At 32.8% G+C, this 23,030-nt stretch overlaps 1 protein-coding gene across 1 annotated transcript; it reads left to right on the top strand.

Moving 5' to 3' along the window:
* The first annotated feature begins 8,864 nt into the window (after positions 1–8,864).
* On the top strand, positions 8,865–22,647 carry LOC124364513 (actin-related protein 2/3 complex subunit 5-B). Its single transcript, XM_046820057.1, has 3 exons — positions 8,865–9,154; positions 17,640–17,712; positions 22,232–22,647. The coding sequence occupies exons 1-3, from the start codon at positions 9,009–9,011 to the stop codon at positions 22,469–22,471; spliced, it is 459 nt and encodes a 152-aa protein (XP_046676013.1). The 5' UTR covers positions 8,865–9,008; the 3' UTR covers positions 22,472–22,647.
* The last annotated feature ends 383 nt before the right edge of the window (positions 22,648–23,030 follow it).

Raw genomic sequence — 23,030 nt, 5'->3', positions numbered from 1 at the left:
CCGCGGCCAAGTCTACGGTTAAAAAAAATTGGACTGTACATTGGTTCACTGCCGAGTTCAAATAGCAGTTTGCGCTGAGCTTCAATCGCATAAGCATGGCCGCCTCTATTGATTTTCCTACCAAATGTCAATGAAAGAGTTTTCCTGTAAGCAGAAGGAATTATTGCAGCAGAAATCCATCGGAAAATATGCCGTATTTACGGAAAACATTATAAGTGTTACACGGGTGTGTTGGAAAGCCAAAGACGTTAACAGACACCTATAAAAATCGCCGAATGGCTTCAGCTTTGACATTTTTCGAATCGATCGTTGAATTTGAAATTCGGTTATCTTTAAACGTTTGACGTGATTCACGCATGCTATTTTCTTTTGAGTTTACAATTTTTTAAATGGATTCAGAAGAGAAGAAAGTAAGCCAGTATTTGGCAATACCTCTAAAGATATGGAGTGATAACTTTCTTAATGAGTCATATCAGTACTGCTGACCACTACACTAATTATACTACAAATGACAATGGGGAAGGAAATTGGACGATATATACCCGGCAGTCTGCAATAAAGATTGCACAATTTCCATTGGAGGAAGGAAACACCAATAGAGCAATTGTGAAAATAAGGAAAGTTCAAGTGCTTTCTGTGCAAAACCAATGCTGATAAAGCACATGAAAACCGTTTTTGAAGAGTACTTGAAACTCAAAACTGAATCATAGTAAGGACTAATTCTATACATTTCATGCATAAGAAGTTCATTAATTTATTTCCTGGTAATTTTTTGTACTATTTTTGTTTTATATTTTGCTCTTAATTGTAAGCAGTGAATTCGGTATATTAAACAAATTTATAATATATGAATGTGTTTTTTATTTTCGTTTTCAAAAGTTAGGTAATTTTAATTAAGTAAAACAAAAATGTACCATTATAAACCAAAAGAAAATATGTTTAAAATACATTTTCAATGTTACTTTACATTTTTACAACGTTGAGACGTGTCATCTTCATTTTTACCAATTTATTAAAGACTGTTACTTTTTTATACAAAATTATGAGGATTGGAAATAATACAGGTAATATAAAACAATAATCTGGTAAATATACTTCAAACAGTGATGCAATAATTATATGCAATCTACATTATGATAAAATTAACAAATTAATATTTAACAAAGTATTTTGGTACGTTTATTAAAAATTACTATAACGGGGGTCTGGTAGTTCCAGTTACTGGCAGCGCCAGTAATGGTGTCATAAATAACCACAAGGGTCGTACTCAAGGGTTAAACATCATTAGAAACGTGGTTGAAATAAACAAGAAACTATTTCAGATAACGAAAATCTCAACTAGTGAGTAAAATGTCTCAATAAAATGATGGAATAAGTGAAAAATCTTCTTAGTGACTTAAAATTACCCGTGATGTTTTAGTATGATCCAAAACAAACATAGTTTTGTCACCTTTGAGTTTTGGTGAACATTTTGAATTCGCCATCTTAGATTTAGTTTTAATAATTCAAATGCAAATATGGTCGTAGAACATCCCGTGCGCATCCCGTGGAACTGCCACGTTACTGGGCGTCATGGCGTGAGATCGGAGGTTGAAAAAAAAACAACATGCGTGCCACCTTCAAAACTGTCTTAAAATACTTTCTTCGCCTATCAAACTTTTTAATTCCCAGAGCCCAAAAATTAAATGAGAGTTAAATTTTAAGAAAAATCTAAAAATGCTTGAAATAGGTATTTTATTGTTTTTTCATTGTTACGAATTTTCTTAATTGTACGTTTGTATAGTTTTAATTACTGTATTACTAATTTCTTATGATTTTTAAAACTCTGTACAATCATTTTTGTTAATGCAAAACTATTTTGTTTATTTATTTTAAATGAATTACAATTTTTTAACTAGATTTAATATATACATTGCTATTTACAATATAATATACTTTTTATATCCTTGGGTTTTAATTATTTTACAAATTAATGAACCAAGGGTTGTGAAAAGGATGGTTATCAGTTATTTAAAGCCAGTACAATCATGTTTTAGATTTACTACAAATAGTAAAGTTACCCCAAATTGTAAAATGTAGCTCAAATAATTTGCAATAATTTGTTAAAAAAGGCATTGAATAAGCGCAAATATTTTATTCTTATGCTGGGTATTCTTTCAATCGAACTTATGATAGTAAAGTCAATTTATTGAATGTTTCGAATTTCTATAAATTAAATTTGTTGAGAAACTTAGGCTAAGTTCCCATACTTAAATGATTACAATATCACTGAAAGTGGCACAAATTATTACAAGACAAAACCATTTGCACCCGCAATGTAACGTGAATGGAGCAAGAAGCATTAGACTAACTAGTCCTCAAAGTGTGCCGAGGCTATCTCGCAAAAAAAAAGAAAAAGACCAATTTGTGAAGCTACGTTTTATGAAATCGAAATTTATTACGCTTGCCAGCCGAGTTTTAGTTTAATTAACTATGACGATTCATAATAAAGTAATTATACTTTTTATTTCACTTCGTAAATAAAATGGTGAAATTTGATGCGATTATATATATATATAAATAATATATATATATATTTATAAATATATATATAATATATATATAATAATAATATATAATAATATATATAAATAATAATATATAACTCCCGGCGGAGCAAGTACTTTTTGCGATTCAATGTTTATTGAAATTATATATATATATATATATATATATATATATATATATATATATATATATATATATATATATAGTCTTTCGGAATCAGTTGGAAGAAGTTGGTAGATTTTATGAAAACTGAAGTGTTAGTAATTTATTCTTTTTCGAACCATATCAGTTGATCTTTTAACTGGTGCATGTAGACGAAATATGGCAGCATTTAAAATAAGCACCATTTTCTTCCACTTTTATCACTACTCATCTTCTTTTAATCCTACCTTTAAAATGAGGTCGGGCTTTCCATAAGGAATATTGGAATTAACCCTACCTCCTATACGATTTTTTTAAAGGGGAAATTATCAAAAGTAACCTAAAAGTATATTTTCTTACCCTAATAGGATAGAGTTTATTTGTACTAGATAAAGTGAATAAAAAAATATAAGAGAGTTTCCACACTTTTGTGTAACCCTGAATAGGTGTGGTTCTTGATAAAGGTCTAATCAGAGAAACACATCTCGATAAGATCGTTGTAAGGAGGAAAAGGCCCTTAATGCAGCGCACACGTGTAATATGTAGGCCTTGGGACTTAGGCCGAGGCTTATGTTTCCGTGATCAGACACGCTAGTATTTGAAGCTGTTGTCTGATGGCCAAAAATGTAGTTCAAATTGGCAGTAACCTTCATTATGTAGATGAAGTGTTTTAAGAATCTGTTTTATGAGTTTGTATAAGAAAATGTAATATTATAACTGCTTTTAAAACTCATGACACACTTATGCAAAGTCTCATAGAATCCAAACAAAAAAGTGTCACATAGGACTAAAACACCGTGTTTACAGTATAACATGTTCTTGAATAGGGAAACAATGACCACAATATGTGAGAATTAAAGAATGAAGAAAACTTACAAAGGGCTATGCTCAACCCGGCTGGTCTGAAAATCATATCAAATGGAATAAAGGCAACATAATACACCACGAGATTTTTTTCAAACGCAGACTTATTGAGACTTCTTCATACATAAAATTAGCACACCAACTACTAAATCTAACTTGCTGTTGAGGTTAGGCCACTTTGGCTACCAAATATTAAAAATAGAATTAACTAGGAAACTTAAAACATGTGAACGATCGACCAATAAAATTAGTCCACATACCATTGATATCCAGGACCAAAACATAAGGCTAGAGATGGTTGCCCTTCACAACTATCACCTTCCTGTTTCTTTTGTTTTAGATGACACAACGCAATATCACAGGTCTCGCAATATCAGTTGATGTCTCCATGGGTGTTTCTCAAGGTTCTATCTTGGGACCTCTTCTCTTTGCCTTGTATGTAAACGACTTAAGCTCATGTGTCCCTGAAGCTCGTGTCACTCAATATGCTGATGACACCACGGTCATTGTTCGGGCAGACTCTTCAATAGCGTTAAATCTTCAATTAAACGCTACAATCGAAAAAACGAACTCTTGGTTCATTCGCAACAATTTATTTCTCAATGTTGACAAAACATCCATTCTTCACTTTCGATCTCAGACCGTTTCTAAGGGTTTTGTTGCTTTAGACGAGGTTGACATCATTGAGGTTGATTCAGTATGTTTCTTGGGCGTTCATCTGGATGCTGGTTTTTCTTGGCGTCAGCATGTAGAGGCCCTTTGCTCTAAGCTCAACTCTGTATTGTTTTCCTTACGGTGTCTTTCCAATTTCCTGAAAGGTAGTACACTGAATATGATGGTTACTTTTCCTCTGTGATGTCATATGGCATAATCTCATGGGGAACTACTTCATCTTCTCTGTTACAAAGAGTATTCAAATTGCAAAAGAGGGCTATTCGTTTAGTGTTTGGGTTGAGGGGCCTGGAGAGCTGTAGGCAAGTGTTTCACCAAGAACGTATACTAAACCTCCTCTCCATTTTTATTTATTCCGTTTCAATTTACACTTTTAAACACATTACCGATTTTCCTACCCACAATCATATATATCCCACCAGAAATAAAAATAGTTTAACAGTACCCCACCATAGTAATAATATATAATATTATTCAATAGAATAATATAATATATTATTAGAAAATAGAATATTTCTAATGATATATATTTCGCAAATCAATAGAATATTTAGAACCTACAATTTGTAATAGATTGCCAGATTATTTAAAAGCCAGCACTTCACTTGCATCTTTCAAAAACAAGCTAAAAGACTTTCTTGTAAAAACTGTTTTTACTCACTCTCTGAATTTTTGTGCCCCACCCAACCTTACAAGTAAAAATATCAGTAGTACTGTTTTTCAATATATTTCTTAATTTGTAGTTTTACCAGATATAACAATAACTTTGATAAGAATATTTTTAGTATTTAGTTATTTATACATATTGACCATTCTCAATACATGATAATGTCAATGAGAAATAAATGGTTTTGATTGATTGATTGACAGGAAATGCCGCCATTGGTTTTTCGTCAGTGTTCAACCTTCACTGGTATATGTGTATATAACCTTTTGTTATGCTCTTGGATTCTGTGCAGTAACATAACATCGCTTGGGTTTGTTCGCTCGAGTGTATACTTTTTGCTGTTGGTGTACCAGTCCGCTATTATGTGAAAGTTTTTTTTTTCTCTTTGGACAAAAAGCTTATAAATTGCGCTTAGAAATTTCATCATAAGAACCTTAGCGCTGCTTCCGGAGGGATATGATATTCAAAATGGGTAAGGTTAGGAGGGGGTCCTTCTATTAGAGCACTAATCTCAAAGACATGTCCTCCGGAAGAAGGGGAGGCCAGCTCTGAACCAGTCTCTCCAGTCAAAACAGGCAGGGGGCGGCAGACTCTTGTTGAGGCTAGCAAGAACTTCTGATAGGGAACGAACCCCACCAAGCTCCAACAGTCATCTCCCGCAGTAGACTAGACCTATCGCATTACCCTTATACCCCAGAATCTCGACTGTAACTTTGCTATCAAGATTCTGTATTGTTATGCATCCAGTTGGATAAACTCATTTATAGTTTAGAGCAATATACGTCAACATGCTTCTTATGATTTTCAGTTTCTACAACATGTACCTTTTTCAGTTTCTACAACATGCACCTGTGCTTTCTCATAACTGAATTAGCTCAATGATTTCTTCCTAAAGAAAAACGGTTGTCTTCATTGTCAATGAACTTTATATTGGCATCACAGTACCGACGAGATTTTGTCAATCAGTACATATTGATTTTGCAATATGTATAGCTAAAGAGAGGAGCTGTTTCGACTTTAGTGACAGAAAATATATCGAATAAATGTTCCTTGTTGATGAACAAAGGAAATTTTAATATCACCAAATCCCATTAATATGTTTGAAGTTTCTGACGATATATCGCGTCCAATCGAAACATCAACACAGCTCCTTCATAGCATTTAATTTTCATCCATTGTACTTATGCACCGCTACTCCAAGTTCGACTATGACGTACCCTTCGGTTTTCAAAAATCTCACTTCCCGTCGGATTCATCAAAGACACTTAGACATTCATCAAAATGTTGGTTGGCAGTAGCAGCTGTAAAATCATAGTTCTTGTTAATTTTTAAATCTTGAATATACACACCAATGACTTCCTCCGTTTGCTGTTTTAGTACTGCGAGCAGACCGTGTAGTGCAAATATCTCTTATTAATATATATTCACTTAATATATCATATTCTCTTCTTTATTTTAGTAGACTTTGTTATCGAAAGCGTATTTGTAAGTTGTACAGCTAAACTCATAAACATTAAATGAAATTGAATTCGCAATAAATCTCAACTTATCAGATTATTCTAAAATTCGGTTAAACAAACTACGAAACTTTCAAAAGTTGACAGCCAGTGAGTAAATTCCTTCTCAGCCTTGGGCAAACCTAGACCTATAGAAAGGAATAAAGTAACTAATTTTAAATATTAAGTCATTAAAGTAAAGATTGAAAAGTATCGACAATACGGTTAGTAATTTACTACATCTGGATATCCATTTAGTTGCCTAAATGTAAGTAACAATATCTGATTTTGCTGTGCCGCTTTGGTTCTTACTTGCAATCCTATATCAAAATGTAAATGGCATTCGCTTGAAGACTCATACTTTAGCTGAAACTGTTTCTCAATGTACCCATGTCATAATTATCTTTACGAAGTCAAACCTCAATCAACACGTTGCTTCTTCCGAAATTGGCTTCACTCATCACACCATATGCCGCAAAGACAGGTCTGAGCTTGCTAGCCTCAAGGGGGTCTGTGGTGATGTCTTGGTGGCTATTTGCAATCAATTTTAATCTAATGAAATACCATATATTAATTCAACTTATAAAGCTGTATTTGTAAAGTTAGAGCTTTAAAAATCTAATAGACTTTTTTGAGGCGTTTATAACTCCTCAGTCGCCCTCTCAAGAATATATTAATTTCTCTGCTATGCCTGAAGATATTGTGGTAATCTAAAGCAAACTTCAATCGGTCCTTATAATTGGTGACTTCAGTCTTTGTGGGTTTAACTGGATTTCTGCTGCTCCACAGGCTACTTATACTTCGCACAGATATATACTAAATATGGTTTCCTTGTTTGGCATTGGGCAGATAAGTGAAGTTATGAATAGCAGAATGTGTTCAGCTGGACCTAGTTTTTGCCACTCAGCAATAGTCTCTGTTACACCTGCTAGAGATCCTCTTCTGTCATTTGAAGACTGTCATCCAGCTCTCTGTGTCACAGGCACTATGTGCAGTCCTAATCCTCCTATTCAACGTCCTCAATATATTCATGATGTGAGAAAATGTAACCTCAAGAACGTCAAGAATAGCATCTTGGGTGGCGCAATTACAATTGACTAAGTGAAATGCATCTTTTCCAGTTTCTGTCCTCAATAAAATATTGCACACACCATATAAGAAAACCTTTACAGACTTCGACTACTGTGCCTTTAGCATAGTGCGTGACCAGTGCAGAATACTCTCTAGAGCTTGTAAAGCTAACTATTTGCACCTTGTGGATATTTATTCAAACGTAAAAGTCTTTTGGAGCTTTGTCAATGATATAAGACAAAGCCGAGAGAGATGAAATTGGGTGACCCAGTGTTTTTCCACCCAAGGTAGATGTGTAATGTTTTCGGCAAATTCTTCTTTTCCGTACATGTGCCTGCTGTTAACAAGTAGTTGCCAACAACGGCGTATAGCACGTCCTTTACCTTATCCGAGACCTCATTTACTGCTGAAGCAATCCACAAAATGCTGAAAACTCTCGACGCTTCTAAGGAATGTGGCTTATATAACATCGCTCCTGGAGTCCTGAAGCATTGCCGTGCCGAACTAGCCCCTTTACTTCTCCATATGTTCAATTTAAGCCTGGCCAAGGGAGAATTTCCTCATATACTGCAGGAGAGTTACGTCGTACCCATTTTGAAGTCTAATTGCAGACAGGACGTTGCTAATTATCGGCCGATTGAGATCCTCCCAATGCTGAACAAGATATTGGACGATTTGGTGCTGGACATTCTCCAGCCACTTTTCAAGAACATTATTATTGATGAATAGCATGGCTTCATGGCAGGGAAATCTACCACACCAAATCTTCTCATATTCCAAGGTTAGGTTATTAAGGCTTTTATCCGAAAGCGCCAAGTTGATGCAGTCTACATAGATCTTAGCAAGGCGTTTGACATGATCAGACTGTAGTCATTTCAGTAAAATTACTAATTACGTAATATGATGGAGCCGAATGAAATTTTCAAATGGAAGAAGGTACAGTACATATTATTTCAGAGTTCAAGGTTAAAATAATGACAGTTATTAAACGAAATAGCGATTAATCCTATTTAACGTTTTGTAGTACTTCTGAGGAACAGTCAATGTATATTTATATTGTAAGTTTTCAAAATACATGAAGATGAGCGTATAACTAGTATTCCGTACAACTAAAAAGTACTGTGAAAATTTTCGAAACATCTCATAATACGGATCATCTTAAACTTCTACTATGCTAAATCAATGTTAAAACACAATTTTCAGCTATTTATATATTATAACTGTCAATAGCTTATTATGTTCTTACACAATCATTTCGAACATTATTATAAAAATATATTGAAGACATGTTTACCTAAACCTGTACTATATACACATATATGTCTAAACCTTTTTCCCGGGTGTTGTTTTTTTTCTCCAATCGCTTTCTACTTTGAGGCCGTTGTGCTGTTCCCTAATCTTGGGCCTGTCAGAATTCAGAAACAGACGTCACTCGCCAGTTTGAGTTAGAGTCTGACGTCGTCCGTAGTAGAGTTGTTGTGGTTAAAGTGTTTATCTTCAACCAATTTATAAGATCTTATGAGTTATATTCTTTAATTATTTAACGAACGATGGCTAAAAACACTTCAAGTTCCGCATTTAGGAAACTAGATGTTGATCAGTGCAATGAAGATTTATACAGAGAAGAAGAACCGGGTGAACTTCAATCACCTCCAGTCGGTCCAGATGAGTCGGAAGTAACCTCACTCCTTAATCAGTATCCTTTTACAGTGTTATGGAGATTTCTTAAAATATTAGCTAGGTTTAACTTTATTCTTAAACCCCCTGTTGACATAATTAAAGGTCAGGCTATGATTATATGCTTTAACTAGTGTAATACTTGATTAGAAGTAGCTACCTAAAACAAATCACTGCTTGTGTAATGATTACTCATAACTTGTTAAGTAATGTAACCAGGCCTGTAGTATTTTTCTGAGTCAAAAATTCTACTGACAACACTGTAAAAAGTTGTATACAATTTTGTGGCAAAATATTTACCTGATAATGTTTAGTAGTTTAATTGATTTTACCCTAAAAGTAGAGTGTAAATTTTCTGTTGCAGCACAATATTTTAGGCCTACTTTTGAAGAATATTTAGCTGTAGTATACCTAAGCGACCACACCACTACAATCAAATTAGGGACCCAAATTATCAATCAGAAATACTTAAACTATTGAATACAAAAACATTTATAATTAATTTATGCCAACTCTTTAAAATTGAATAATACAATTAGGCTGCAGTATAATAAGCATCCAACACTAGAATGATCGATAATATCGAGTCATCAATTAAAGCGATTTAAATGCTGTCTAACATGGTGTTCACTCTGTTAAATAATTGTAAGTAATACGCTGCTCAAACTTAGGATAAACAAAGTTATATTATTTTTCTTAATTTAAATTACATAATTTCCTTGACATATAAAAATATAGCTTCACTATAATACAATCTTCTAAAATTTAATCTATAACGTAATTCAGTTCGACATTATTGTTCCAAAGTAATTGAAACCATGTTGAATCATGTGTAAGGTATTTGATTAATGGCTGCTGGAGCTGGGAAATAATGTGCTTTGTACCTAGGCCTATTACAAAATAATGTGTTGAGCTATTACATTCATATAGCCTTGTAACAAGCTGATTCAATCTTGGTAACTACTTATAGATATTCAAAATTAATCATTATCAGCTTTTTTCATGATATAATACATATACAGCACAATTATTGGGTACTATGAAGTCCTTATTTACTATTTGTTATTAGGCTATACATAAGTATGTATTATAAAGTTAGAGATAACCATAGCAAGCGCTCTTGTAGTCTGAACTTGAATTCTGGTACCATTTTGACGGATATTTTGACCTGAGTTTGAATTTGGGTACTATCTTGAGGGATGTTTTTCTCATTTCACCAGAAGTTCAGAGTCACTGAAGCCTGCAACTTCTCCGACGTCATATCACGTTGTACGATTTAGGACGAACTAAGATTGGTAAAGTACCCATAGGTAATACTTCTGGCGAAATAAGTAAAACATCCCTCAAGATAGTACCCAAATTCAAACTCAGGTCACACGAGCACTTTACAAGGTTATTTTTAACTTTGGTACTACTAGTTAAATACTTACAATAATCTAATCTAACCTAATTATAACGCATAAGACTAATATACTGTAAAATTTCTATTCCTAGCTTTATTCCTTACACGAAATGGCCTTGGCTATTACTGGTTACTGAGTAACCTATTACCAGAAAGTCGTTAAGAGAACACTATTCAGTAACAGCCCAGTTGTTTTGTTTGTTATCTTTAAATAGACATAGCCTAGATTGTTTTTTATTTACCATAACATTATTACTTTTTATACTTAATTTTAAATGCCTATAATGTAAATCGGTTTAAGTAGTTATATCGAGGATTCTTTACTCATGAATATCAATGATTCGATATTATCTATCATTCGAGTGTTGGACGCTTATTATACTGCAGCCGAATTATATATAATACATTAAAATAACACAAGTAATTTAACAAAAGCATTAAGAACAATAAAACCAACTCTAACCTAGACCTACATATCAGATACTATACAATACTTACAGCTTGCCCAGATATCAATGAGCGCCTTTGTGAAATAGAGGGAAGAATTCTCCCCAGACAGGTGGACACTTTCTTGCTTTACAAAAATCACAAAGATGTAATGGTAATGCTAAATGAAACATGGTTTACATAATTTGTTCTTAACAAATATGAGAAATATTATAAACCTAACAGCTTTTTTTTTCAATTTCAAAAATATTTCTTGAGAAAATATTGCAAATTTTTATTTGACAGCCATCTGCAGAAGTGTTAGCCTACTGTCATTGTTTTCAAAATATTGTCTGCTACTTTAGATCTTACTTCCTTTTTTAAATGTAACCAATGGACTTAAATAAAAATGTAAATATGTGTGTTTATGATCAGACTCTAATATATTTAGGCTATCCATTACTTATTAAAAACTATCTTTCAGAGAGATATTTTTTGTTCATCGCTAGCAGTACAAGAGCTGCTGCAGCCCACAGTCATTCATGTTTAAACCTTCTAGGAATATTCATCTCACATAACAGATAAATATTCCATGTTTGATCATGAATGTCTTGTCAACAGTGTGGGATGAGCCAACATCATCAAAAACCACTGATTCACCTTAAAGCATACCATCAGACTACAAATGGCCATAACATTCCTGTGTACGTAAGTCAGTAGATTGAAAGGTTTGATTCTATAAATTGACTTTCCGTGCACTTAACACCAATGTTTAATAAATATTTATTCCTTTATGAATAACGTGTCCTAGTATGGAAAGTTGATATCCTAAGTGTATACAGGTACCAAAAGTATACCTACTAATTGTGTAAAAAGATAATTACTAATAGGCTATTTGAAATTATTAAGTAGGTGTTATATAAGTGAAAACCCAAGGTATGCTTGGCAGACTTTGGAAAAGTTGTTTCTTAATAATAGTTATTCAGGTATTATTAAATATTAATTGATAAGAATTTTCTGAACATTCTAAATTTACCATTCAATAACTCAAAAATTCATGGAATAATTTACAGTGTGTTATTTATAAACTGAAAGTTCAAAGAAACTAAACTTAAATGTAACAAAACGATTAAAACCAAAATAGGCTTACAAGTCTTATTATATTGTGAAACATACCTGATAAATTAAAATTGTTGTCTCAGTCTGTATATGCTTTAAATTTAAATATATAAGTTTTAGATGGTTTATCATAACTTTTATTGCATGGGATTATTATATCTATTACATATCCCTTAATCTGTTTTTGACTTTCTAGAATATATTGAGCCAGTACCTACTTTCAGTGATCTTTCAATAAATCAGAAAACAAATGATGATGCTCTCCATGTGTCTCTTTTTACATTAATTGGATGAATCCACATATGTTTTTGTAATTTCTTTTCGTTCTCCGATTGGAGTAAAAGTAAAAAGAAACAGTCGTCAGAATTGGTCATATCATAATGTATTCACGAGGCATACTAAACTGCCAAACCAAATTCAATCTTCATAACCAGCGGTACTTTGGTACTATCCCAACTAAACTGTGCATGTCATGTGAAATTTTTGTTGATCTGTTTACTAGAGTAGTGTAGAGCAATCTCTAGTGGCTATCATCAGGAATTTTCTTATCAAGAATCAAGAAGTTTATTAGCCATGGTCACAACAATATGAAATAGGCATCGTCAAAATATACAGCACTGATATTTACAACAACAAAATTAGTTATTACAATATTGTACTATAATTATACTAATTTTATGACCAAGTAACAGGTTTTAATATAATCTATGAAGAGTGTGCACATGGTTGTTAATTACGTTATAGCTAATACAGTATAGAAAAATCAGAAATCTACAAATCAAACTAATCAAAAAATGATATTTATGTCAGAATCTAAAAATTCTTTTAAAGAGTAGAATGGATTGCATATGAGCCAGTTACTTATCTTTAGTTTAAAAATATTGAAAGGAGTCATTGTAGCAGATGCAGGCAGCTTATTATAAAAAGTTATGCAATTGAATTTAAAAGAGTTGCCCGGTTTTTGACTAGCCTGTGCTGAGGGAGATCTAATTTGTTTTTTTACCCTGGTTATTGTGTTGATGAAAATCTTGTCTGGTATTGAAATCTGTAATTTGTAATTTTGTATAGACTAGTATATGAAAAATGTAAAGGTTAATAACTGTCATGAATTTGAGATTGATATAAAGTGGTTTGCAATGTTCTAGAGAGCTGCTTCCACTGATGGTTCTAACTACTTTTTTTGAATGAGAAGAATATCATTCACAGCATTGGAGTGACCCCACAAAACAATGCCATAGGAAATGTGTGATTGAAAAAAAGGCAAAATATGCCACTCTCAAATATTCACAGCTAACAAAATCCCTCAGTTTCCACATTAGATACAAGACTCTAGATATTTTTCTACATACATGGTCAATGTGTGATTTCCAATTAAGCTTGCTGTCAAGATGAAAACCCAACAATTTTACAGATTGATCTTCATAATTTTCAGATAAGCTGAGAAGCAGATTTTTGCGTTTTTTCTCCTGATTACATATCAGTCTATTAGAAGTGAACCAATTTAAAGCCAAGCTGTGAGATGCATCCATGTTTTCTTTCAGAGTATTCAACTGCTTATTAGATGAAAAAAGAGTGGTGTCATCAGCATAAATAACAATGTTAGACAACACATTAGAGGGCAGATCATTTATAAAAATGATGAATAAGAATGGTCCTAAAACTGAGCCCTGTGGTACACCTGTGGCCACAGAAAGAGTGGTAGACTGCTGAGCTTGAACAGAAACATATTGTACTCTATTCGATAGATATGACTGCAATATATTAATGGAATTTTCTGATATACCATAGATCTTAAGTTTGTCGAGGAGGATGCCATGATTCACGCAATCGAACGCCTTACTTAAATCAATGAGTGTTAAAGCAACTGACTCCTTTTGTTCAAAAGCATGAAGTGCCTTAACGACTATTTCTGTAACGGCAGAAGTTGTAGATTTATTGGTACGAAAAGCCATGTTGGTTATTACTGATTATATTATTGGACTCAAAATGTTGATTAAGTTGATGATACATTATAGATTCAAAAACTTTTGATAAGATGGGGGCTATAGAAATTGGGCGATAGCTTTGGGGCAGAGATCTGTCCCCTTTTTTGTAGACTGGCAATACCTTGGAAATTTTTTAGAAGATCAGGAAAATATCCATGTAATAAGCATTGATTGAAGATGAAAGCTAATGGTGAACTGATGTGTTTTTATTGTGTTCTTGACAATATAATTAGATATACCATCAAAGTCGGAAGTTTTAGAGTTTGACAATTTAGCAGCTACCTTAGTTACATCAGTTGGGGTGATTAATGACCAAGTAAATTGAGGTACACAGTTAGTTAAAGTGTTAGCCAGTAGGTTGGTTTGCCAATATGTCAGTGTTATCAATGTTAGTTTGAATGTCTGCCACCGGACTGTATGAAATACTGGTTAGTTAGGTGTGGATCAAGTGTTGTTGGTGTCACACCTGTGTTGTTTTGTGTTTTCTGAGGAAATTACCTCCAGGCAGCCTTACATTTATTACTAGCTCCCTCTATATGATTTTCAAAACAAGCCCTTTTTGCTAGGTTGAGCTTTTTTCTATACTCTTTTTTGAAGAATTTATAAAGGTTATATGCGGCTTCCCCTATGCTGAGACCCAGTTTTTTCTAAGATTCTTAAAAACATCAAAATAACCTAGCATTATTTCTCTACCTCTTTTTAAAATCTTCATTGTACCACAAAAGTTTCTTTGTCTGCTTGCTTTTAACACCAACTAATGGAGATGATAGATACCAAATATTGTTATATGTTTTTAGAAAACTGTTAAATAAAGTTGTCAAATGTCAATCTCTTTTCTTTTATAGGTATCAATTATTTCCCACCTTTCACTCTCCAAACTTTCTGCAAGCAAATTTAATTTTTGTCTCATTTTGCTTACGCATACATTTTTTTTTGAGGATGTGACTGTCTCATTTGGTCTACATGATCTATCAAGTTTTAGATTTAATAGAAGAGGATTATGATCGGAAATGCAGTCATTCAAAACTTTTAATTCATAACAATCCCTTGAAAAATTTACGAGGATGTTATCGAGACACGAATCATTTCTTGTAGGAGCCTTATTTATAGCTACCAAGTTAAGAGAGCGTAAGATGTTTACAAAGGTGGTTGACACTGTGTCAGTGGTTTTATGGAATGGTATGTTGAAGTCACCTCCAATGACTAACTTAGAGGTATGCTGCAAAACCTTTTAATAGCTTGTTCAAAGTTATCAAAAAATAAGTCCATATTACCACAAGGTGATCTATACAGAGAAACTATTGCTACTTCTAAATTGGCCAATTTTATTCCTGAAATTTCTAAATTTTGCTCTAGATTAAATTTGCTTAGGTCTAGTTCACTATATTCAAGCGAATCTCTTATAAAAATACCAGCACCCCCATTTTTTGAGGCTTTGCGACACACCATACTTGCAGCTTTGTAAGCCCTGAGGTGTAAATAAAGATATCTGCTCTTCTAGTAACCAGTGCTCACAAATGCTTATAATATCTATATGCTTTAAGTTTAGACAAGTGTTCTAATTCTAATAATTTATTACGGAGACATTGGATATTAATTTGTAAAATGTTAAGACCGATGTGCAAGTTTGATTCAATGAGTGAACTAGATTCATTGTTAAAAGGTTGTTAAATTTTGAAACAGACAAGGGGTTTTTTCCATTATTTTCAACTAAGGTTTTTTTTTACATTTTGTACTTTTTTTCTTAAAAAATAACTGTTTCTACCTTGGGGTTCTACTGTAATATTTCTTTTACATTCATCCACTAATTGTTGAGACACACCACTCTTTTGTCTGTTTTGGGCGTTTCAAAAACCCTGAAAAGGTGAAGAAATAGAAAAAGAGCTATGCTTCACTAGAGTTGGAGACTGTAGACAAGTCCCATTGTCTCCCGACAGGTGAGGGCTGGTGGAGTGTCCAGGTGGTGGTGTCTGTAGGGACTCAGTCACGGTAGGGTCAGTAGTCAGCTTCACTGGTGATGTCTGTTGAAATACTGCTGAGATGGACTGCTCCTCCAGAGTTGACTCCAAGCTTATCCTTGGGCTGACCTCTATCACAGATGGGCTGGTGGTTTGCTCTTGAGTAGGTATTTCTCCGCAGAGGTCAGGATCAGACTTTGATGTCGCTGAAGTTCTAACCAATAGCCTGAACTATCTTCCTGCCAAGCAATTTTTTTTTTCCCATCTTGTTCAGATGCATTCCATGGCGAGTAAAATGCTGTCCTCTCAGTTCAGTCCCATCAATAACATTGAAGCTCTCCATTTCCTCCAGTTTACCGTTTAAAATTGCAATTTCTTTGTTAATGAAATGTTTTTTCTCCAGTCGTGTCTTTTGAAACAATGGTACAAAAAAATAAAGTTGGTATGGTTATTTTGCTGACAAAACCGATGTATTTGACCTGGAATTACTTGTGCAGCTCGACTGTTTCTGTAGGTAACACGGCTCATATCATTAGCCCCTCCGATTATTACAACCACGTCCTGGTCTGTGAGGTCCTGTACACATTGCGTTAGTGTTCTGCAGTATGTGGGTTAATTGGGGCTCCAGGACAGGCATTGACAAAAACCTCAGAAACTGGTACTAGTGGTTGCACTGCGTCATACAGATTTTTACCATGACTGTCAGCAAACCTTTCCCCTTCCATTAACTTAGTCAAGGCCTAGCGGTCAATTATCGCTGTTATAATATTGTACTTTAAGTCACTGCTTTTCCATGTGCTGTACAAGTGTTTGTCAATGATGAGTAATCCGAGCTCAGGAAGGTACCGATCAGGAATCTCCTGGCTACAGTGCAGCAGACTTTGGTATCAGAAAAAGAAAAACATTCCTTGAGGTAGTACCTAGATTCAAGCTCAGATGACATAATTCAACCTCAGAAATTGAAGTTAGGTAATTGTAGGAGCGGTATGATTCGTTTATATATAGAACACTTTCTTTTCCCCTAATAGGGATGTTGTCAGTATAATACCAAAATACGCGATCAGTTAGTGACCACACGCAAGAGTTGTGGAGGTCACTGTGTTGGCTCGTGGCTATGCAGTGTGCTTACCTTACCAAAAAAATCAGCTGAACTTACAACTGGGCAGTACGGCATGCTTCCACGCACTGTAGTGTACAGCATTCTTAACTAGACTAAACACAAGGACCGTGTGTGTTTAAATTTGAATTCTAACTTAAGTTATTTCCTTATGTCTACAATTTTAGAAGTTTTCGTAAATTATTGATTGATTGTAAAGAATATATTTAATACAAGTAAAATCTTAAAAGGAATTATGAAGATTAATGTTTGTAGTATTAAAAGCTGGCTTTAAATGTTTGTAGGCAGAAATTGTCTTGTGTTTCAATGACTGAGCCACAGTGTTACTGTATATCAATGAATACATTTTATTAGATTAATCACTATGTGTTTAAGACCCAATGAAATACCAGAGTTTCTACAAAATGTAGAAATAATTTTTATGACATTTGGTTATATTTTTACTCACTTTTTCATATATTATAGAACTTAAGATTTTCCTCAACAGCGTAACACAGAGGTCGCTACGTAGATGCACTGAAAACAGTACTACGTAATGCACCACTAGGCTCAAAAAATCAACAAGTTAAGGTAATAATTTAAGTTAGTAATTTATTAACAGATTTAAAACATGTATAGAATTATTTAAAGTATTGTTTACAGAACACAAACAAACCAGCCCTTTTAGTGCTGACTTCCAATTGATTGGACACTAGATGTGGTACCTAAATATGTTGACGCCTGTTTGACCATATGTTGCACATTTATTTTATCCCAACATCACATATTAATGGAGCTAAAATCCTGTAACATTCTTTTAAGCTATGGGTTCTCAATGATAAAAACATATTTTTCATCATTATTTATAAACACAAGAACATGTCTGTTTGGGTAATTTAAAATGTGCAATACAAATTGTTTGCTGTAAATTTATTTTCAAAATCAAATCTCAACCAAAACTGAATAAAATTAACCAGTTTACTTAAAATTATCTATATTTTAAAATAAAAGTATCCCCATACTTAAAATATATTTTAATTTGCTCCATTTTTAGTTCTAAGTAAAAACATTGTACAAATGTATACATTTTATGTTTTTAACACAGTTATTCAACTGTGCAGGAATAGTTTGCCGATCTTTTTATTCGTGTAGTTCACATAGTTAATAAGAAACAAAAAATTAAATTATTCCAAAATATATTTATAATTTAGTGCAGCACAGCCTAAACACTCCAAAGGGGCTGGCACTTCTGAACAGTAAAGTGGAAAAATACAGTAAAGTGGAGTGTTACGGGAAAAATAACCTTTACAGTCTTAATAGGTATGTTTTAAACTTCAAATTGTATAAGAATTCAAATAGATAAAATACAAGACGCATTACTTGTCTCAAAATGATTGATTAATATATATATTAACCCGGATCTCTCACTTGCCGGGTGAATGTGCTACCATTACACCACAGAGTGCTTACTTTTTCCGATTCAATTATTTTGTATTTGGCCGTATATATATATATATATATATATATATATATATATATATATATATATATATATATATATATATGACAGATACGGCCAAATACAAAATAATTGAATCGGAAAAATTAAGCACTCTGTGGTGTAATGGTAGCACATTCACCTGGCAAGTGAGAGATCCAGGTTCGACTCCCGGCGGAGCAAGTACTTTTTGTGATTCAATGTTTATTGAAATTAAATAAGGCTATTGCCATTTATATACCCTCAAATACACATTTATCATATGGTAACCTGACGTCCTAGGACAAGATATATCTTCCATTAGTGCAGTCATTGAAGCATTATTGCTCCGAATTTTTTTACTGTGAACCGAATTGCATACAATTTTAGAATTAGGTTCACCTTACCCTTGACTTCAAAATTGAAAATGATTTGAACATGGCAATCACCCTGGGGTGGTTTGCCACACCTTCTCGGGGGTGAATTGTTTTTTTGTTCAAAATAATCTCGGATCTCGATAGAAGGCCTAATTTTAAGCAAAAAATCATCTATAAAGTTTTTTTTGAAAAATCCAATAATTTTCAAGATATTGCAATTGAAAATTCACAATTTTTTCACGTTTTTCATCGGTTTTTTTTGCAAATACCTCCAAAAATATACGTTTTATCGAAAAATTTTATAGAGAACAAAATTGTAGCAGGTAGAAAAATAAACAATTAGGTTTTTACAAAAGTGTTCTAAGTGAAATATTAAGCTAGATATTAAAGATCAAATCCGTTTTTTTATTTTGTTTGAAATTTAATCGATGTGGTCAATGCCATCTAGCGGCGAGCAGAATGCATTTTAAGCATTCTAAAAAAAAAGGGTTTTGTAGTGCTTGAAATAAGGCTTTAAAATGAGCACTATTAAAAGTCTTTTGCACGTAAAATAAGTGAGCTGTATTGCAAATAAGAGGAGCATCTAATGTTTTTTTTTTCTTTTAAATCAATGGTTTCATACGTTTCCATTTCCACCAAAATTAAAATTAATCGTATTCCGCCTAGAATTAACTTTATTATGAAGATTATGATAGATTGCATGAGTTTTGGATGCTTCAGGACACATATTTTTCAAAAAAGTCACGATTAAAAAAAAAAATTTCAAATTTTTAAAAACCACCTTTTTTTCATAATATCTCAAAAATGACGACAGATACGTATAAAAGTGTATGCATAAAAAATTTAGGTATCTTTCTTTCTGACAAAACAATTTGTATTTTTGGTTTTTTTTTCTGTCAAACAAAAGTTGACGGAGATATGATTGTTTTAAAGAGCGCGTGGCAGCGCAATCACAGCCTCTTTTAAAGCCCTTTAAAACCCATCACCGTTTGTAAAAAAAGGTTTTTTTTTACTATATATTGCAATGAAGGATGTTGTAGCTCTCTTAAGTACCTTTACAATGTTTTTTTTATAAATTTTTGATAGCATGAAAATTGAAGGAGTTATGGTCCAAAAACTTATCATATTTTTTTCTACTTAGTAACTGAAAATTTCGGAGTGTGACTATTTGGAGCAATGGTGAAAGTACGCAGTATAATAGAGACCCAAAACTATTGTAATGTGTGTGTGTGTATATATATATATATATATATATATATATATATATATATATATACATAATATGGCTCATATATTTTGAACGTTGAATACATACCAACGTTCTTATATGTATATTCACACATTTGAGTGAATTTTATATAATTTGTAATATATATAATATATAATGTAATATAATATAATTATATAATATGTAATAATATTTTATTCAATAAATGGCAATATTTTTTACTCTAAATTAAATTATTTTTAAATATGTAATCATATATATATTTACTGTTTTAATTTAGGGTAGTTTTAAGAGTAGAAAAATTTAAGAATATTATAATCATTTTCGTGAGTGTGGAATAATATGTAAATCCTTTTCATTTTAATAAAAAAAGTTTAACAATTTTTTATCAAGGGGCAGTTTTCAAGGGTTGAAAGGGGGTTAAAAATTTGATAATTATTATAGAGAATATAAAATATTACTTACTCTATACTTACATCTTTTTTATGTCATACCAAAGTATTTTTTGTGATTTTTTTTTCTCAATTTAGGGGTTGTTTGCAAGGGTTGTAAGATTTTCAAGGGGTTGAAAATGAATTTAATATGAGGTAATTGTGTTAGAAAACACTTTACAACAATGTCACCACTTACTATTAGATATGTTTTCTAGCGATAAAATGGCTCAATGTCAATTTTTTCCATTAAGGGGTTGTTTACACCCCCTTAAAAATAATAGGCGGAGTTTTCAGATCAATTTCACTTTTGAAGTTAAGGGTAAGATGAGCCTAATTCCAAAATTTCATGCAAATCGGTTCACCAGTAAAAAAAATTCGGAGGTAAGACCGGATTTTTTCGCTTCAATAACTGCACTACATGTAGAATTGATAAAATGTGTTTATTACCAGTTGTAAAACCAGGTGCAATTCATAATAGTGCAATTCATAAGATGGGACATTGTAGCCTCCTCTAGTCTTGTTGTTGTTTAGTATGTATAAGTTTTCTTTTTAGACCAGTGTGTACTTTTGTACATTAAGTACTCATGCTCCCCTACAAAGTTATTGCCCCAGCCTCAGAGCTTGCTAGAAGATTAATTCTATCTCCTTCCCCCACCAGCCGAACATGACAGTGTCATTATTGTTTATACACAAGATCCTGTTGGAGGTCGGTATCGTACGTTAACTTGGATGATGTGAGAACAAAAATTATGTTGGAAAGATGGTGAATCCTTTCCATTCTGTTTCCTTACACACTATATTTGTTTCATAGCAACAACAGGACCCTGTTAAATATTGATCATTGAGTTATTTTAAATAATCACAAATAGAGAAATAATCGTTGCTGAGAAGACACATTTTCTGTAATCAGCTTTTTATATAATAAACTGAGATCTACCAGTTTGATAGTGAACAAGCTAACATTATTCTTTCATGTTCTTTGTTTACTCATACTGGCGTGTTCTATATGAAGCTTGTTTATTTTCACTCATTGGTATAATCTCAATTTAATTAATAAAGAATCAAAAATTCTCTTTTTTATTTTTTGGTACCCCTGACATTTCTTCAGATGATTTGTTGTCTTCTATTGTAATGAGAAACAAGCTTAATTCTGTGATTTCTTTTCAAAACAGTTCTGGCTCAATATATATTTCTTATCTTCAAATTTTCTGGTTGTCATCATTCTTTTTTACCTCATTTATTATGATCCCTTTAACAAGTATAAGTTTCTTGAGGTGTTTTATTTCAAAGAGTGTATCAGTCATGAGCAGTCTTGATAAGTTGCAATCGAGATATGTTTGTCTTCTATCATCAGGTTCTACTCGTTAATTCTCTTTTAAAGTAGTCACCTTTTTATCAAGTAAGATCCATGTTTTGTAGAAACTTTTGTACTCTTCCCATAGGAAATGATTATTCTTATTTACAGTTATATACTATAAACGAAGTAGAATATTATGTTCACTGAAACTTGGTTATGTTTTGTATCTTTTTTGTAGTATATTTCCTATCAGTTTTACCAAATAATGTAACTATATAATATTATTTTATTTTTCAGGACAATGCACTAAATATAGCTTTGAGAGTGTTGCTGTCGATCAAATCCTCACAGATCGAGGAAGCAGTAGCGGCACTAGACCGGGACCTAGTGGATGTGTTGATGAAGTACATCTATCGAGGGTTTGAGATCCCCTCGGAGGGAAGTAGCGGCCACCTATTGCTGTGGCACGAGAAGGCTTACAACATTGGTGGTGTTGGCAGCATTGTCAGAGTCCTTACAGATACGAAGCGAGCGTGACTCCCACACCGATACAGCCTCGTGCGCCAACCTATTTATTTCCCATCGTGCAATGTCTCACTATTTCACCTTAATAAAGAAAGTATGATAAAATTTGTTAAAGTTTCCATGATAACGTTTTTAGGAACATTATTGATTTAAAAGTAATTAAACTGTTTTTGTACAAATGTTTTAAATGTGGAATTTCATTTCCCTGAAACCAAATCAAATTAATTATATTATGACAATACACTACAAATTAGAATGCAAAAGATTCACATCAGGATTGTTTAACTCTTTAAAATAATTATATTATTAAGAACAGATGCATCGGCCAGTTACACTAGGTTATAGCTAAGTCTAGAAATACATTCTAGGAATTGCAAATACACATCTCTAAAGCCAGCCAACTCAATGTTCGAAACATTTTCCATTCTACTAAAACACAGTAGATCAGTTTTAAGAGATATTACGATTCAGAGTTCTGGAATATAATAATATATACACACACATTATATATGTATATTTTGTATGGAAAATTTAACTCACCACATCATCTCACTAATTCTCCCACTGGCTA

Source organism: Homalodisca vitripennis, chromosome 6 (genome assembly GCF_021130785.1).
Source record: "Homalodisca vitripennis isolate AUS2020 chromosome 6, UT_GWSS_2.1, whole genome shotgun sequence".
Taxonomy (NCBI): Eukaryota; Metazoa; Arthropoda; class Insecta; order Hemiptera; family Cicadellidae; genus Homalodisca; species Homalodisca vitripennis.
Note: the sequence above shows the minus strand (reverse complement) of the source record. Positions and strands in the feature narration are given on the sequence as shown.

What these genes read in the sequence shown, in the direction of transcription:
- LOC124364513 (XM_046820057.1), top strand. Translation starts at nt 9,009, where the DNA reads ATGGCTAAAAACACTTCAAGTTCCGCATTTAGGAAACTAGATGTTGAT. An exon ending in GTAACCTCACTCCTTAATCA is followed by an intron (nt 9,155 to 17,639) that starts GTATCCTTTTAC and finishes AGCGTAACACAG; the next exon opens with AGGTCGCTACGTAGATGCAC. An exon ending in CAAAAAATCAACAAGTTAAG is followed by an intron (nt 17,713 to 22,231) that starts GTAATAATTTAA and finishes TTTATTTTTCAG; the next exon opens with GACAATGCACTAAATATAGC.